The 19299-nt window shown below is 28.3% G+C and overlaps 1 protein-coding gene across 5 annotated transcripts in view; it reads left to right on the top strand.

Moving 5' to 3' along the window:
• Positions 1-9242, top strand: part of LOC111633764 (secernin-2-like) — a 29520-nt gene extending 20278 nt beyond the window's left edge. For all 5 annotated transcript variants that reach the window (XM_023378387.1, XM_023378388.1, XM_023378385.1 and 2 more), the window contains 2 exons: positions 3209-3376; positions 8704-9242. In XM_023378387.1, coding sequence (XP_023234155.1) covers positions 3209-3376; positions 8704-8940 — 405 coding nt within the window. In that variant the 3' untranslated portion in view covers positions 8941-9242. The remainder of the gene's footprint in view (positions 1-3208; positions 3377-8703) is intronic.
• Positions 9243-19299: the final 10057 nt, after the last annotated feature.

The raw sequence follows: 19299 nt of genomic DNA, 5'->3' as shown, positions 1-19299 counted from the left end.
TTTAGAAAAATGTTTTTTGTCACTATTAAATTTATATAATTTTGGACAATGAATTGTAGTTTTTGATTTTAACTGACTTTCATAAAGTTTGAGTTTTGCTATGAATGCTTCTATATTTTGATAACAGTTTGTGATCAATTTGTCTTCACCTTGCTTATTAAGTTTGTTTCCTTACTAATATCACAATGAAATTAAATATAAATCCAAAAACCACTGTTCATCATATAATTTAGGAACATTCTGATCCTTTTCATTTATAAAAATTCAAATTTCTTCTCTCAATTTCCAAAATTTTTTAAACATTTTCCACCACTTAATTAGCAGAGATAGCTAAACAGAATAATGTTATAAAAAATGGCTGCCAGGTCAAAGAAAAGAAAACCAGTAACTAACAGTCATCTGATTTTGAAATGATCTACAGAACATAACCATTACATGAAACGCCCTTTGATGGTTGACTATAATCAAATAACTTGCACAGTAAAACATAACTAACCCATTAACAATCTAAACATGGAATGATTTGAAATTTTAAATCTATCTGCACATGTAAATATGTAATATGTATGTACATATGTAATTCTAATTGAAATTTTATTAGGCTTATTTCCAAAGAATTTAAAGAAAACAATAAAATTTCTTATCATTTATTGGAAACACAGAAGACTGTTGTAACTTAAGAATGTGTCTATTGTTTGACATTTATTACATATATAGAGTAAATTTAAGGAAAAATAATTTCATTATACCAAAACACCAATTTAAAAATATTTGTTGTTGTAAACATACTGATTAAATACATATATATACAGTATGTACTGTACCTATATATATATTATATGTAATTCATTTGAAGCTTTGTTAAAAAATATTTAATACTGTTTTAATTTTTGATTGTACATGATAAGGTGTTATACATTATATTAATGTATTTAACTATACATGTGATATTTCATTGTAATAAAAATCTATACAAGATAATTACTGTTTTAAAGGACCGCACAAAAACATCAAGTGGGCCTTATGCATGCCATGGGTTGGACATTGCTGTCTTAGCCAGCAGAACATAACTGGTCTACAGTGATGTTTCAGAAGCAGTGTTATTCAAGATTACAGAATTAGAAACATAATGCTTTTGAATCATCTGTACAACCAAAAATCACAGAGATCGATTTCATTAACAATATGATAATGCTTGCTTGATAATGTTGAAAGTGAGCCATTATTAATCACTTTGTTGTTGATTAAATGTTATAACATCTGCCATACTGACTATTTACTGTGATATGTTCAATCTTGAATAAAAAAGAATCTGCCAAATCATTGCATCCTTGCTACTGCAATTATAGGGTGACAAAACTGTTTAGTATGTTTTGATATCTCTTGGTAGCAACAGAGAGATTACAGATCTGATTCAATGATTTTCTTGAGAAAAGTGTCTGTATCATGACTTTCATTAAGTAAAGGAATTTGTTGAATCTCATGGGGATTTTTCTCAATCTAGAGGAAGCAGTTGTAAGATATTCACAGTTATACTCATGCAAAAATGACTATCTCCTCAAAATATCTTGAACTATGCATTGTTTATTTCCATTTGAGTAAATAATGTAAGATATAAGTTAAAAAATAACAATTATAAAATTACAATATAAAAATAAACATTAGATATTGTGTGACGTGTTTTTGTAGTGTACAATTTGGTAACTAAAGTTTTCATATATTTTAATATCAATACAAAAAATTTTATAGTAAATTGTAAAAATCAAAATTATGATAAAATATAGACTGTATATATATAAAATTTAACTGCATTTAGTGAGTTACCGCAAAAATACTGGGGGAAAATACTGATATAACAATATTTTACAACTTTTGACAGTATATTTTTCTTTATTTTTGTAAAGTAGACCTACTTTACATTGCGAAATCTGTTTGTTTATCATATTGTAACTTTCGTCCTGATTTTTCTAAGATATCAAACATAAATTTTCTCTTTAAGGATAGAATGGACATATAAATAACCCCAATTTTCGATTCTTCTGATAAATAAATCAATTTGCATTGTATTGAAAAATTCTTTAAATTTTATCTTCCTATTTAAATCAATTAAATTTTTTAAAATATTTTCTAATTTTTTTTTCCTTTGAAATTTTATATTTAATTGCCTCAAGCTTGGGCATTAAATTTCATGCATAATTTGACATTGCATAACTTAGTAAATAAAGAATTTTAATATTACAGTCTGAGATAAAGAATAAAGTCTTTTTATATGTGTTTTTTTCGAATATTCAAGATGAGATTTAAAGAACAAAAACAAACAAATCTTGAACTACGTTTACAAAAAATATTTTCTATATTAAATACTTCTCGGTACATGAATTGAGGATCCTAACAGAATAAATAGGACTTTAACTGTAAACGGTTTAAAAGAGTGTATACTATGTCTAAATAAAATGTTTCTAGTTTTATTTATATTTATATAAACGTTCTTTCCGGCTCGATAGATGGATGAAGTTGAATTCATCATTCTCGCAATCTATCTTCTTTACCTGAATTCAAAATATCATCCTATCATTTTCCGTTTCCTTTCTTGCTTCTCTAAAGTGCAATATAGGATCGAATAGAAGAAAACAGATCGATTGTAGTAAGTTTAATATACAAACTTTGTTAAAATATTATATAATATTCACTTTAATTCCGTATATTTGTGTATTGAATCTTATGAATCGGCCTGTTCTAAATTAAATAGGATGTATTCAATACTTAAAAATAAGAATAAAGAAAGTTAATCACAATATTAGATATTCAAGAGGGTTAATTTAACAGATTTCTTAGAACATTGTCTATTATTATAATTAGAGTATCCGCCAAACAGTTTTTAAGAGTAAATGGGTCTAAAATAGCTAAATTTAGATTATTTTTTAGAAAATTATTTATGTATTTATGTATTGTATATTTATAAATTTGGTTATATTACNACGCAAGTTTGAGCTCTTTCTTGAAGTGATACACAGAAAAAACTAATTGGGAACCACTGGTGTATATAATAGTTAAATAGGCATCATGGTCATAGATTTTTACAAATCAACAGACACATGTCGATTATAATATAAGTGTTGATGATTTTAAATGACTAATTGAGGATGATTATTTATTGTTAGCAACTTTAGTTCTTTCTATTTTTAATAAAATTAAATATTTTTTTCAGGTTTCTGTACTTCCTTCAATAGCATCAAAAGTATTTTGTTATCACTTTTTCACAGCAACACCAGATCCATTGAGATCCATGTTTAAGCCTTTTATGTTTATTCCAAATATACAGTTTACAGAGAAAACTGTCTCTCCTACATATATGGATCCTAAAGATTCTACAAAAGTAAAAACCAATATTTATTTAAAAATTGTTTAAAAGATATAATTTATAATTCATTTTGTATTTATCTTATGCTATATGTATTTTAAGAAAGCAAAATATGCATAATATAATTTTAAATATTTTAAGTAAAAAGTCTCCAAAAAATAGATACTATAAATGCTTTTTGTTTTAATTACAAAGCATCTTCAGATATAAAAAAAGTTATCAAACATTTAAAAACAACATTTTAAAACATTAATTGCAGTTAAAAAAAGAAAGTGTATTCTTCATGCAATGAAAATTGTAATAATAAAAAGATCTGATTTATTTCTGATGAATAAGAATTGATGGATCATAACAGGAGTTTCCATAATTTTGTGAAATAATAGCATTTTCTGCTGCTTCTATCAGCAAAATTGCACATAGTATTATAGCCATTAGTATTATGATAGTATTATAGCTGTTTCTAGCATGATAATATTCGGCTTTGGTTGATGTATAAAGTTGCACTTTTAGTAAAATTTCAATTAGAATAAATAATTTTGAAATAGAACAATATATCTAACTTTGTTGACAACTAATTTGATTTGTCTTTTTATATGACTTTGTGAAAACTTGATCAGATCCTAATGCATCTCTATTGTTAATATTTTATGAAATAATATGGATTATAATGAATTTGGAGCAAAGGTTTTTTAATTTAATTTAATAACTGATAAATAAATATTAATAAATCTTGAAAAGTTTTAGTTATGCTAGGGGATTTGAAGTTTTTTTTATTTATTATTTCAGAATTCTGTAAGTATATCTTTTATGCTATAATTACTTTGTCTAGATATTTTATATATACTGATAGTTTCTACCAGTATATATAATGCTAATAAAGAATAAAATACTGTGTTTAATTTTTAACAGATTTAATGATCTAATAATGAACTCAGTAAAATTGGCAAAAAGTTATGATGTTATTAGAAATCTATTCATTGAAAATAAATCCCTTGTGTTAAAGCAGAAACAATCAGGAAAACAAATAAGTTTAGGAGCTAAAGTACTAACAAGTCTAATTTTGGTCATTTCATTGCTTAAAAATAAATCATGGCTTGTTAGAAGCATCAAATGTCAAGATTAAAGATTCAAAAAGATCAAGTTTACTTTAAAAAATTTGATGGTAATTTTTACTTGATTAGAACTATTATGATCCATCATGAATAATATCAAATGAATTAAATCAGATCTTGCTTTTTATTCTATGCAATATATAATATTGTATGCAGTTTTTCTAGATTTTAGAATATTTGAATTTGTTTTTAAATGTTTTAGAATTTGATTGTAAATATTTTATACCCAAAGATTCCTTGCAATAAATAAAAGCAGTGGATTGTATTTTTTGTTTTCTTTTTTAAGAATTTGCATAATATTGTACTGATTATCATTTTCATTACAATTTATTTCATAAAATTAGAAAAATTTAATAGAATATACTCAAAATTTGTTAAATTTTCAAGTTTTTTAATTATTTAATCATTTAATCAAAGCGTGTGCTTTGGTTTAAAATTTATAATAATAATAATAATAATTCTCTTCCGTGGTCACCACGGAAGAGAATTATTATTATTGGTCATGATGGGAGAGCCCAGTAATTTTACTGATCCATAGAGCAATGCAAGCTGGAGCACCAGCTCCTGTTAGGGACACCCATGCCAGTAAGGTCTATGGAGAGAATTGAAGCTAAGAGTGGCATTCTGTGGAGATATTTACCATGATAGTGGGTTCATGATTGCCATACAGGATTAGATTATAAATACTAAAAACTGCAGAAAACACATATTCAAGGTTACAACACTCACAAATGACACATGCAGAAAATGTCACATCATGCCAAAACTATATAACACATCACTTCCATATGAAATGTCTCTTTAATCCAAAACTTGTTTTGTAGACTGCCTCACAGCATTGCGGTTAGAAACATCTTTATTTTACAAAATTGGATTACAAATGCATTTCGGGTTGATTTATATTTATAACCCCTCTTTAGTGTTATATGGAAAAACAATTATATAAGTGGAACACTATATTTTCTAGATATCAGACATAAAAATGGCACACAAACTGGAAATATATACTAAAACAACCAATTCACACCTAAATGCTAATTCCAGCAAATGAACAGCAAAAAAATTTTAATGTAAACATTTTTGGCAGTCTTTCTTATATTTCTCTTTCTTCAATCTAGATATTGCAGAAAGAGGAATATTATAGTGAACATCACTTCCAGTTGCAAGCTCTTGGCACAGACAAATTATTTATATATACATAATCAAGAAGAAAATAAGAACATGCAAAGAAACACAAATTATTAGACATCTATGAACCATATTACAGATACATTCCACAGACAGTACTGGAAAACAACATGCACAAATGTACTACGACAGAGCCATAATCACAGATAAAACAATTTACCACGACAGACCAGACATCACACTCATTGACAAACACAATAAAATCACATATGTTATAGACCATATCTGTTCCAAACACTCACAATGTACAAAACACATGCACTGAAAAAATCAGCAAGTACATAGAATATAAGGAATGTGATGTATGGATAGGGTGCTTATTTTACTGGTCCTGTTGTTCTCTCCTTTACAGATGTCATATCACACACACTACACAAAAGCCTGGGAACATTACAATTGAAAAGAAATACATACATCACACTACAAAAGGCCATTATATTGAATACATGTCATATTGTTAGAAAATTCCTGAATACAGACACACACACTGACACACTTATTTAATTTTTGTCTTGTTCTGGTTGCTATGCCTTGACTCTGATCCAGCATAGTACACAGCAAACAAGCAAATAGTGTAATCCACCAAGTATAAATCCACCGAGTATAACCCACTAAACCCAATGTAACAACAATAATAACTACTTACATTGAAAAAATCAACAATTACACGCCACTCACTCAAGAAATGACAGATGTGGAGGATGGATAAGGTATTTATTTTACCTTTTATCCTCTCTTCTACTGGTGTTATACCACATACATTACACAAAAGTCTAGAAACATTAAACCTTAATAAAAACAAATACATGGTGCTACAGAAAGCTGCAAAATTGAACAATGTCACATATAATGTCACATTGTTAGGAAGTTTCTAGATATTGACATATATACCAATAACACAGAAGCTTATTGTAACACTTGTTTGGATAGCTATGCCTTGACTTTATTCCAGCATAGCACTTGTCAGCAGTATAAGATGAGCAGGACATTTGTAACATTTATACAGTAATAATTTATTTTAAAAATATCAGTTTTAGAAATGAATATTGTTTAATTGTGTATTCCTAAAACTGAATAAAATTAATTATGAATTTGTTATATTTAAACTAGTGATGTAACGAATATTCGGTTACTATTCGGTATTCGGCCTATTCGGACTATTTTTCACTATTCGGCCGAATACCGAATATTTAATCACTATTCGGCCGAATACAGAATACCTAAACACAGGAGTAATAAATAACAAAAACACAGTAAAATAATCGTTTTGGTATTTAGATTTAATGTTATGGAGTTAGTGTTGTTTGTTTATATTTATTTATAACTTGTAACATGCACAAAATAAAAAAGAAAATAATATTAGTCACATGTATTCACAATTTATAATTACAAAGATCAGCACACGTACACGTCTATCGTTGGAGAATCCTCGCACATCTGAGGGTCTGACCCTGCCTATCCTTCTTTTTAAGCGCTCGTCTTTGCTCTTCCCTTTCTCTTTCCTCTATCGCTCTAATCCATGTATGCCTGTGCATACATCATAATACGCGCTCACGATACTTTCGATTCGTCACTTTTCCGTCGTAGAGTTCCCATTTTACAATTACGTGACTCAGCCTGGTGATAACGGAGAAAAGAGACAGATAGGACGTCGATATAAGTCACAGTTATGATTTCACAGATTCGAGACAGCTTGATAGCCCGAACGGCCCCAGGCTTTCGCCCGTGCACGCTAAGTGACTTTCATTACAAGCATTTAGCTTTCCGAAGTCTATGACAACAATTGTTTGGCATTGACGGCCGCGAATTTCGTGCCAATAAGCTGCCTCGACTTGTTCGATTATGTTATCAACTCAATTTCATATTTATTTTCACATTTTCACTTCGCGGTCCTTCTCTGTTCTTTTTCCGTTATTTACACGTGTAGGTCATTTCATTGTTATCCACATTTGATATCATCATTTATCACATACTTCCATGACACTCTTGTCTGTCCGCTACAACTGCCAAGAATTAACGCGATTGGCGAAGCGTAGTGACAGCGGGCCAATAGAGAGCAGGATCCTTGCCATAATGCGGTTTGCGCGCCAATTTTCGTACGTGCGTTAATCAAGCCGAATAGTTTGGCCGAATATTCGGCTATTCGGCCACGCTCTTGGCCGAATATTCGGTATTCGGCCTGAGGCCGAATATACTATTCGTTACAACACTAGTTTAAACCAATACTTGGTAGTGACTCAAATTCACTTGCAAAATTTCTTGAGAATTCCTCACTTTTTGAAATTATTATTATCATAATATATTTATGGATGCCTATGATTTAATCATTATTTAGTTAAGTTTGAATGAGAATATTTTCTTTTTAATTTTCTGAAGTTAGATTAGTAAGTTTTTCATCACAAAGTGAAATCACAGTGCACAGAAACTATGTGAAACTGGCTACCAATAAATGAAAATAGCATTTTGAAATGATATAAATTACAATATTTTGGATATACAGTATATTATTTTAAATTTAACTTTAAGATGAATTTTTTATTTTGAGATAATATTGTTATATTACAAAAAGAATAAAGCTTTTAAAGCTTATAAAATATTTTTATATATCCTACTGGCCCAAATTTTACTCAATATTTTAGCAGTTTTAAAGATCAGTTAGGTTAGTTGTTACATAAATTTTATTTTGGTAATGTCTTTTATTTTACTCCTAGGAGTCTACTAATCAGCAATCATCAAAAATTGGGGTGCAGGTTGCTGAAAACTTGTCCCAAAATTTATTCTATTGTAAAGTGTAAATTTCTATTTTAATTATAAATTTATGCATTCGATATTATTGTATGTTTTGGTCTTTATGAAAAATATTTTCGATAGTCATGAAAATTGTAAGTACTGTACATATTATGGAATACATATGAAATATGCAAGGAAACCTACTTCTGGAGACTCCACAATTGGGAATCTACTTATGTTAGGGCCAGTATGATAAATATAAAATAAATATTGCATCATACATTTAATATAGTTTTTCTCTTAATTGTTTAGATTAAATCGTCATACGAAAAATATTTGGATCGAAGTCATTATTTATACAAAGTTCACAGACGAATATATTCGAACTTACTCGGAGAAAGAGAACTTCAAAATAAATTGAAAAAATTAGAAGATCAGTACATCGAAAAAACAAGAAAATTAGCTGAAGATGAATTAGAATCGTCTAGTAAAGCCAGTGTGTATACTGATGCAGTTAATGCTGAAATCGAATTATATGAATCAATATAAAAAATAAGTAGGTTTTCGTAACCTTACAAGTAATGATGATGATATGATAAAATATGAATTAAATTTGATTAGGCCTTAATTAAGTTAGCTAGCAATTTAAAAGATTTTATTAAAATTTTGTAATAATCTAATACTGTAGTGGAAAAAATTGTTAAATTTCTAGTCAGACAATCAGCAGTAACTTAAGTAAGTCGATTTCACATTGTGCCTCAATGAAAAAAAAAAGCTTTGTAAATTAAATTTTTTTGTAAGAAATTTGTAGAAATCTGTAAACAACTGTTTTATGAATTATATATTAAATGCATTTATATATTATTACTCTTGTTTTATTGTGGATTATTAAAAAATGAATATACTGTATTATATTTTAAATAACAGGAGGAGGAAGAAAATTTAAATATACTAGGGTAGCAAATCTTTTTAATAATGTGTTAAAATATATATAAAAAACTGGTTGGTGCCTACATTTTAATTAATTTCATTCTACTTTCTTTTAACATTAAATCCACAGAATTGAAAAATAAAACAGATAGCACACAGGAACTCTGAAATTCGAATGGCAATCGAAATTAGAGCCATTCGAATGATTCTGTTCAACCCAATTGCATGAAAGTTGTACACGTGACGGATCTTGCAGCTATGTTTAAGATTCCGAAGTTGATAGTGTACTATCAGTAAATGCATAATTTTCATTTTATTATGCAGTATTTATATGTTTTATTTATTGTTTTCATGTTTTAGTTTATTAATAGGGCATTTAATTGAATTATTTTTATTTTAAATTTTGTGTGTTTGCTGTTTTAAGTGTATCGAAATGTTTATGATCTGGTGATGGATTGATTAGGACTTCAAACAGCCTCCTGGAATGAATTGAATTTGAAGTACAAGGTACTATCTTAGAAAAATAAATCTGAACTTGATAAATCATTTAGTTGATATAAAAACTTTATATATTATAAGTAGGAAAGTTTTTAATTGTGGCACCACGGGGATTGTGTGAGGTACACCAAATGATGTGAAGACAACTTACTAAACCCAATGTAACAACAATAATAACTACTTACATTGAAAAAATCAACAATTACACGCCACTCACTCAAGAAATGACAGATGTGGAGGATGGATAAGGTATTTATTTTACCTTTTATCCTCTCTTCTACTGGTGTTATACCACATACATTACACAAAAGTCTAGAAACATTAAACCTTAATAAAAACAAATACATGGTGCTACAGAAAGCTGAAAAATTGAACAATGTCACATTGTTAGGAAGTTTCTAGATATTGACACATATACCAATAACACAGAAGCTTATTGTAACACTTGTTTGGATAGCTATGCCTTGACTTTATTCCAGCATAGCACTTGTCAGCAGTATAAGATGAGCAGGACATTTGTAACATTTATAATAATTTATTTTAAAAATATCAGTTTTAGAAATGAATATTGTTTAATTGTGTATTCCTAAAACTGAATAAAATTAATTATGAATTTGTTATGTTTAAACCAATACTTGGTAGTGACTCAAATTCACTTGCAAAATTTCTTGAGAATTCCTCACTTTTTGAAATTATTATTATCATAATATATTTATGGATGCCTATGATTTAATCATTATTTAGTTAAGTTTGAATGAGAATATTTTCTTTTTAATTTTCTGNTCAGCAAGTCTTCCTGTTCAATGATGCGCAAACACAATATATAGATATTACATGAACTAACAAGTAGAGACTTGTAAAACATAGGTAATAATATGCAGCAAGAAACCTCAAAATTTCTCTCTTAGGTGAGTCTTCAAGATGCAACTTTTCGTATAATAAATACTAGAAAGAAAACCTGACATGGTAAATTATTGTTGAAATGCGAGATTTCCCGGGAAAATAAAATTTTCCGGGATTTTTCTCGTAGGGAATAAACGGTGAGAATCCCGGGAAAGAAACCCTACTTGTGACCTCCTTCAGATAGAGAGATCTTGTGCTTCTCCCCACCTGCAATACATATCATTCTACGTACCCACATAAAAGTAAGAAAAAACTGTGGGTGGCCCCATACCAAAGAGCCAAATGACAAGTACTGTACAGTACATTGCTTGGTGTCATGAGATGCTGTTTGAGAATGGAAGGAAACCTCTTATGTGAACAGTATCGTGATAAGTAACGAAACTTTCCTTTATTACTATGATGTTCTCACAAAATCCAAAACAAGATATGGGTCTTTGAAGACGAATCATCCTAACAATCAGAAAATCATGGTCGGTGAAGAAGAGAAAGGTCACTGTATTCTTCACAGAAGAGTCCTAGAGTGTGGTACTGCAGATGCAGTGGACGGTTACGTTTAATATTTAAAATTGAATTTTAATTATTTACAAGAATTAAAATTTAATTTTAAATATTAAATGTAAGTAAAAAATAAATGGTTGCCACAACCTCTTCAGCCATTGGTCATGTCGACCGATGTTACCACTTCCAGGGACATGTACCCAGAGGATAGATTTTGGAAAGCCTGTTTAGATTATATAATCTGTTATTTGTAATGCACATGAATTGAATGTGCAGTGACAGGATACAAAGAATATGCGATTGTTTCAACTGTGTGTGTTTGAATATGAGAGATGGTGATGATTCAGTGAATGAATATGACAAAGCAATTACTAAACAATAGGAAAAAAATTAAAAAATCCTTGATTTCTTAAATCTAGGTTAGCAAATTAAAACTAAAATCCAAAATTTAATGTTAATATGACGAGGAAAAAGTTGCTGACATAGGATAGGAAGTCTTACTGTGAAGAATTAGAAGTTAAGGAGCAAGTCGTTCATATTCTTCATGAATCGACGTCTCCTTCGCATCTTTGCCCCCGTTGAACAGGAGGACAGTATTCGTTCAAAAAGAACGGAAATGTCTGCACAGCCCTCCCCGTTCAATGCGGCAAAGATGATGCATTTTTGTCGACAAAAAAGCATCGATATTATCATCTACTATAATTTCGTTATTCTGAAACAGTGTTTATAAAATAATTTAGGATGTAATTAGAATGTAAATTATATAAACACGGAAAAAATCCATTTTTAATTTTTTTATGTAAGTTTGTTTGCATGTGTCATTTTATGATAATATCTAATTGTTAATACAAAACAAATTAGCTTAAATGCTTTAAACCAGTTATTTTATTTATTTAAACAATGCTAATCATATAGGAATATTTGTAATTTTTGTTCAAGTACACAATAACAACAAGAAAATAAAAATAAACGTATGTTCCTTTTTTGGTCAGTCCTTTTTATTATTTTCAAACTTCCTCATCGTCTCCTCCAGAAGATTGAAAAGATCGTCTAAAACGAGACATAAAATTTTGTTTTCCTTGCTTCTTTTTGTTTTTTGATTTTTGTCCCTCTTTCTTTTGAGAACTTTGTGGAGATCGTTTAGTTCGACTAAAATCATCGTGATTATATTTTTGTTCCATTAAATCATCTCGAATATCAACTGAAATTTAGACAAATTTGACTTAAGTTCTAGTAATATAATAAGAAAGTGTTGTCAGCATTTTTACTTACCATCGGATGTGAAAACATATGCAAGCACTGCAGAAACAAACAGGAATAAAAATAAAGCTTTCATCTTTTCTGATACGTTCAAAAATTGTTGCTGCAAACTTTTCACCCTATTTATACGTACAATTCAAATTACATTATATAAAAGGTACGTGTTTAGAAATATTTTAAATGAGATATTAAGTGCAAATTTAATGACCCGGATAAAATTGTATTCATCATATTGGCTCATTTTTAGAATATACTTATGTCGATTGGCTTTTTGTTCTGTACACAAATTGAGAAATACAAATAACCCATTTTTCTAAATGCTTGTTTTTTTTAAATAAATATAAACTTTTGTTTATTTAAACAATATATTTATTAAAATCATTTTAAAGAAATTTATTTATTAATTGCATAAATAAGTAACATTGTTAATAAGCAAGTAACATCTGGAATATAAATTCCAGGTCCGAACCTGTCTCGCACCGGCCTTGCTCGAATGTGTAACATTTACAAAACTTGAAATAATGGCGAACTTCAAACGTTCCAAATTCTTTTACAGTACTTTTTAAAAAAATCAAACATTCAAAAAAAATCACCTGATTACATTCTCATAATTCACAACAGGTCCTTTTCGGGATTGAATTGCCACAAAATTTTTGTTATGAATAATCTAGGGAACAAGCGGAATATTTTTTAGAAAATAATCAAGAACCATACAGAACCATAATTCATATCTCTTCGGAGCACAACGAATTATAAAACCATTTAAAGGAAAAAACACAGTTGGTACTGTAGTTTTTCAGGACGAGTTGTCAAGAAGTTCGCGAAGGATATGGGTTCGTTCCCATTTAAAATTAAATATAGAGTATTTTATTTATTTATCAATAAAGATTAAAATGTATTTTTGTAAAGATGTTGTTCAATGAATTTACCAATATTTTAACCTGTTCTTAAATTAATCATAATTTTTATTATATTTTAACTTACAAGGAATTATAATTGCAATTTCTTCGATAATTACACCTATTTAAATTAACAAATGCAAAATTATCGTGTCTTGTAAGTTACATGTACTTTTTTTTTTAAATTCTGTATTCAAATGAATATACAATTTTAAAAATTTAACAAATTAATTCTTTCTGCAAGTAATAATCGCGTACTTAAAAATCTTGAATAACTTAGAAAGTTATTTAGGATTTTTATTTTATTTTATTCTTGCACTTTCTCTGAAATTTCGCGAGTCCCAGATTATTTATTTCTCAGAGGAATGGAAATCAGTATAAAGGATTAAAAGGTTTTAAAAAATTCATTATGATAATTTTCCATTACGGGTTTGCTGCAAAGATTAAGGGGAAATTGTGCGTTTTTAACCACTTCGGACATCCAACCTTCGATCTGTAGATCTAACAAAATATTGAATTGAAATTTAGTTTTAATTATATTAAATATGACCACTTAGAAANTGATTAGGACTTCAAACAGCCTCCTGGAATGAATTGAATTTGAAGTACAAGGTACTATCTTAGAAAAATAAATCTGAACTTGATAAATCATTTAGTTGATATAAAAACTTTATATATTATAAGTAGGAAAGTTTTTAATTGTATACAAAGAACGAGTTTTGGGTTTATTAATTACAATAAGACAAACTGACATTTATTTTTTTAATACAAAAATTTGATGGCTTCGAGAAATCTCATCTAAAAATATTATTCTCCTTATGTAGATTCATTATGTATTCTCCAAAACATAAAAAATAAAAGTGAATCCTAATCTAAACTTTTTATAGAGACAAAAACATTCATCATATATTGTTTTCTATTAGATTAAAATTTCACATTACTTTTTAAAATTACTATGTGCAGTTACTTAATTTTTGATGAACACGATATCAATTATTAAATTTCGACTGGTATCGTTTCTGACATCAATATTCGTTATTAATGAGTTTAAAATATTAAATCGTAAAACAATTTCTTAAAACTCCAATTTTTATACTTTTTAAATGATTCGATAATTAAAATTTTCGCAAATAATTAGAATACGTATTCAGCAGCATGCTAAATGCCTGGAATTCATAGGTGGTAATGAAAGATCAGGGAAAAAAGAATACTAGCACTGAAAAAACTCTTACAAGAAAATTCTTAGAATAAGATAAACACAGAAAATAACCAACAAATAAAAGCAAAAAATAAATAAATACTGTAAATAAAGTAACCTGTTAAAGAGGCTAATACACAAAAATGAAATATATTTGAATATATCTGTAGAATAAATTATCAGAAAAGATTAAAATTCTGATGTTTGGTATTACAGTATAAATAATACGGTTAGAAAAAGATCTCACAAAGTGCGGCTGAACGAACAACACTATATCAACTGAACCATCATCTTTGAGAGAGAAAAAAGTGCAGGGTGATAGAATGAAAAAGACATTAGACGTCGGCAAACATTTAGTTCAAAACTATTAATGACGATGATCATTTATGATAAGATATTAAAATTATAACGAGAAATTCATTGAATATTAATTTTCCCAAGTAATATTTTTATTTCGAAATGAATTTTTATAGAAACTAAAATGTATATTGCATCAATTCATTTTGAAAAAGATTAAAATCTACTTTTATGACTGACTGATGTCAAACAAATTAAATTATTGACGTTTTAACAACTACGATTGATCATATCGTGTTTACTAGTAAATAAATTATATTATATCGCTTAAAGTGTCATTTGAAAATGATCTGTTTAAATATTTATTCATGAGTCTATTTTATAATAAGTTATTTGTGACGTCAGTGATCTGTGTATAAAAGAACGAGCAATTTCGAGTCAATGTAGAAAAGATGAAGTTCTGTCTTATAGTCTTCTTGACAGTTGCTCTTCTTGCTTTTGCTTTAGCATCTAATGGTAAGTTATAACATTAAGAGAATTTTCGATAATTAATAATGGAAAATAAACTTTTTCAAATTACTTTACTTATTTTATATAAGAAATATATTAAATATAATTTGTTGTTATTCTCATTTTAAAGCAATTAAAAATCTCATCAATATTAATTTAAAATAGAATTTTACATTACTTTCCGTATTTATAAAGTAAGATTTTTATCAAAAGTAATTCTTTTTAAGTTTAGAGATTTTTAGTAAATGCAAGTATTGATAGAAAGCACAAATATTAACATAAACAAAACAAAATAATAAGAACAAAATATTTCGATAGAATACGAAATTTCTACATCCCTAAATTTCTTATTATTATAAGAAAATCAATAAGAATATCAATTAAGTTTTATCATTTGATAAATTCTGTAAATTTATGCTTTCACTCAATTTGAGAGAAAATTTCCGTCTCTGCAGAGTGTATGTAATAAACTAATACCGTATTATAATATTATAAAGTAAAAAATAATTCAAATAAAGCTATTTTTAACATTATAAAATCTAAAATTTAGGTATTAAAGATAATATATTTATTTATTTTTAATTTCTTTTGGAGATTTAATTTTATACATGATTAAAGATATGCAATCATAAATTTTTTCAGTTGATGCTGAAGAAAAAAGCGTAATTTCTTCGCATGGAGTAAATAAATATGAAAACAGATTCAAACGATCTCCCCAAGAGGAGGAGGAAGACGAGGAAGAAGGAAGACAACAAAAGAAAGGAAAAAAACATGGCAAAAAGCATGGGAAGAAACAAAAAGGAGAATAATTTCTCGCTGTAATTTTTATCAGTTATTAAGATTAATAAAATTTCAGCAATTTAAACTGTAATAAATGTAATTTTATTTATTTTAAAGTTGGAGAATCGTTACGTCGTTTCTCGAAAATATTTGGCTGGTAGATGAAAAACTGTTTAAAGTTATCGTATTTTTACAATAAAATATATACAAGTTCTTCATTCGTATTACACTAAAGTCACATTTTAAGGATTTTAATAAATTATAATATTAATATTAATTATCAAAGTTTTTAATTGTATACAAAGAACGAGTTTTGGGTTTATTAATTACAATAAGACAAACTGACATTTATTTTTTTAATACAAAAATTTGATGGCTTCGAGAAATCTCATCTAAAAATATTATTCTCCTTATGTAGATTCATTATGTATTCTCCAAAACATAAAAAATAAAAGTGAATCCTAATCTAAACTTTTTATAGAGACAAAAACATTCATCATATATTGTTTTCTATTAGATTAAAATTTCATATTACTTTTTAAAATTACTATGTGCAGTTACTTANTTTATATTTGAAATAAAAATACTTTTAATATTATATTTAGACTATATTATTATGAGAATAAATTATATTTTAAAATAATAGAAATCAAACGAACTACGTCATTAATCTCGTTAGTAAGATGGCATTTGTAATGCATTCGCTTTTAATTTAAAAAAAAAAAAATAGAGTTAGAAAATTTAGTTTGGGTTTATAACATTTTAAATACATTTAATGATTTTGGAAGACAATAATAAATCGAAGAGAAACATTACTAATGAAGTCCGACAGTACGCAGATTAGAATTTGTCGGACGGCCTGACTACCGTTCTTGGGGATCGGTCGAAACCTACAATTTATCCAGGAACGATCTGTTTAGATATGTTGACTCTTGTCTCTCATCACGTTGTCATGTTACTCACGTTCTTTGTCTGGCCGAGACGATGATAGACTTGATAAAGAAAGTCGTCTTAAAAGTTAGTGCCGATAATGGACACCAAGAGGCTTTTTTCCTGCTTCTGGTTTGGGCGGAGTCTAATGCAGTTTTCTTTATACTATTTGTGGTTTTTAGATTTTCAAAATCGGGAATATTTCATGATGTATACTCTTACCTCTCGCACTACATTTGCAACTCAATGATCGATGCTCAAAACAATATTTCAGTGGTATTCAATAGAATACATAAATCATAAGGTTCGATAGAGGCAAGCCGTCAGGTAAGACAGTGAACGTTTCTATACTGGAATTAGAACACCTTTCTATTCGAATTCACATTTTATTGAAAAACTAAAGATATACGCATCATCCGAACAAAATATGAGTGTCATCGACATTTTCTATTTTTCCCGATATTTTTCATCTCACTTAAAAAAATTCTTTTCCTCTCCTTCGGCCAAAAAAGTATAAAATTTAAATTTTTAAATAACAAATTATTGAATTTATATTAGTCTACATTAATATAATGTTCGAACTCTGGATTATGAATGGGAAAAATTTAATTCCGCCTCTGGAACTGGAAATGTGGAACTAATCCTAGTGCGAATCTATTCCGACGGAACGATTTCACGGAACTCAGTGTGTTGGACTAGACGGTCCCACGGAATCAATATATTCTGTCAGGATTTCTGTTAGACTCGACTTTCTGTTAGTTTCTCATCGGTTATATGTAGATAATGTATAGATAAGGTATAGAATTTTTGCGTCTGTCTGTTCTTAGTATTTTGGTCGATCTTCACCAAATATTTTATACTTATTCTCTGGGACTCGAGGGAAAATATCGACTTTCATGAAATCTGAACGCCTCAATCTCCTCCCTATTTGATCTTGACAAGTGTCAAGATACTAAAGATACAAGATGACGAAAACTATATTACAAGTTTGATTATTTTAGCCCACCGTTGTTATGGTTGTCACTTACGGTGGGCTAAAATAATCAAACTTGTAATATAGTTTTCGTTTTAACGTTTATCCATCTTTTTGGCCAAGCAATGCCGCACATACAAAGGCGGATCTACATAGGGACTAATAGGGCTTAAGCCCTGGGCCCCCAAGTGTCCACAAAATTTGAATTATTATCATAAATTTTTAATACTTTTTCATTAACAACGAACACGTATTGTATAGTAAAAAATAGTTAATAGATTAGGTAAAAATGAGACCCCATTATACTTCAATAAGCCCTAGGCCCCGAAAAACCTAGATCCGCCCCTGCGCACATATCTGCTAGTTTACTAATAAAAACATATAATTAAGAACTCTAATAAAATTGTAAATTTTTAAAATATCTTTCTTTATAAACTTAAAATACAATTAATTTCATTATTTCTTTAAAAGTTGTGGAACATTGTCAATTAGTTTTATGGGTTCAAATCTTTCACAAAGGGTTCATTGTGTCTCTTAAAAGCTGTATTCATAAAAGTACAAAATGAAGAATGTATTGATAGTTCCGGAATCGGAACTGTCTCGACACTGTGGAACTGTTTCTAGTAGTTTCGAGTCCGAGCGGTCCCGATTGAAATTATTCATCACGTTAATGCCATCTTGGCCTACCAGTTGTTATTGTGGCGATTCCATTCCCTAAACACTGTCAATTCGGTTGTGGGTTAGAGCCTCGCCAGGACGGGCTGGTCACGTGGAGTTCTTCAGGTTTTCTTCACGTCTGTAACGCCTGAATAGGAGCCAGTTGGCCTTAAAAAGATCTCTCTGAAGGCATCCCCCTAAGCAGATTGCCCAAATGTTGCATTGCTGTAACTTAACAAAAAAATAAAAAAAATTCTATTTGAGAGTAAAATAATATTTAATTGTAAAAATTAAAGTAATTTTAAAGATACTTTTCGATTATTATTTATGTTCTGTTTGAGAAAAAATTATTTTGAAGATAATTTTGATTTCTAACATACTTTATTAGCAATTTTCTAAATGTGATCATAATCTTATAAATATCTAAATATATAAATATCTTGGATGTTATAAATTTTTCTATAAGCATGTCACATATCTTACAGTTGTTAATATTCTGGAAATATTTTACCATTTCAAATTTCCAGTATTTTTATTTACAATATACTCTTATAAACCTTCTAAATGTTCTAAAT

The sequence above is a fragment of the Centruroides sculpturatus genome, unplaced genomic scaffold (genome assembly GCF_000671375.1).
Source record: "Centruroides sculpturatus isolate CEXI.00-Female unplaced genomic scaffold, Cexi_2.0 scaffold873, whole genome shotgun sequence".
Classification (NCBI taxonomy): Eukaryota; Metazoa; Arthropoda; class Arachnida; order Scorpiones; family Buthidae; genus Centruroides; species Centruroides sculpturatus.
Note: the sequence above shows the minus strand (reverse complement) of the source record. Positions and strands in the feature narration are given on the sequence as shown.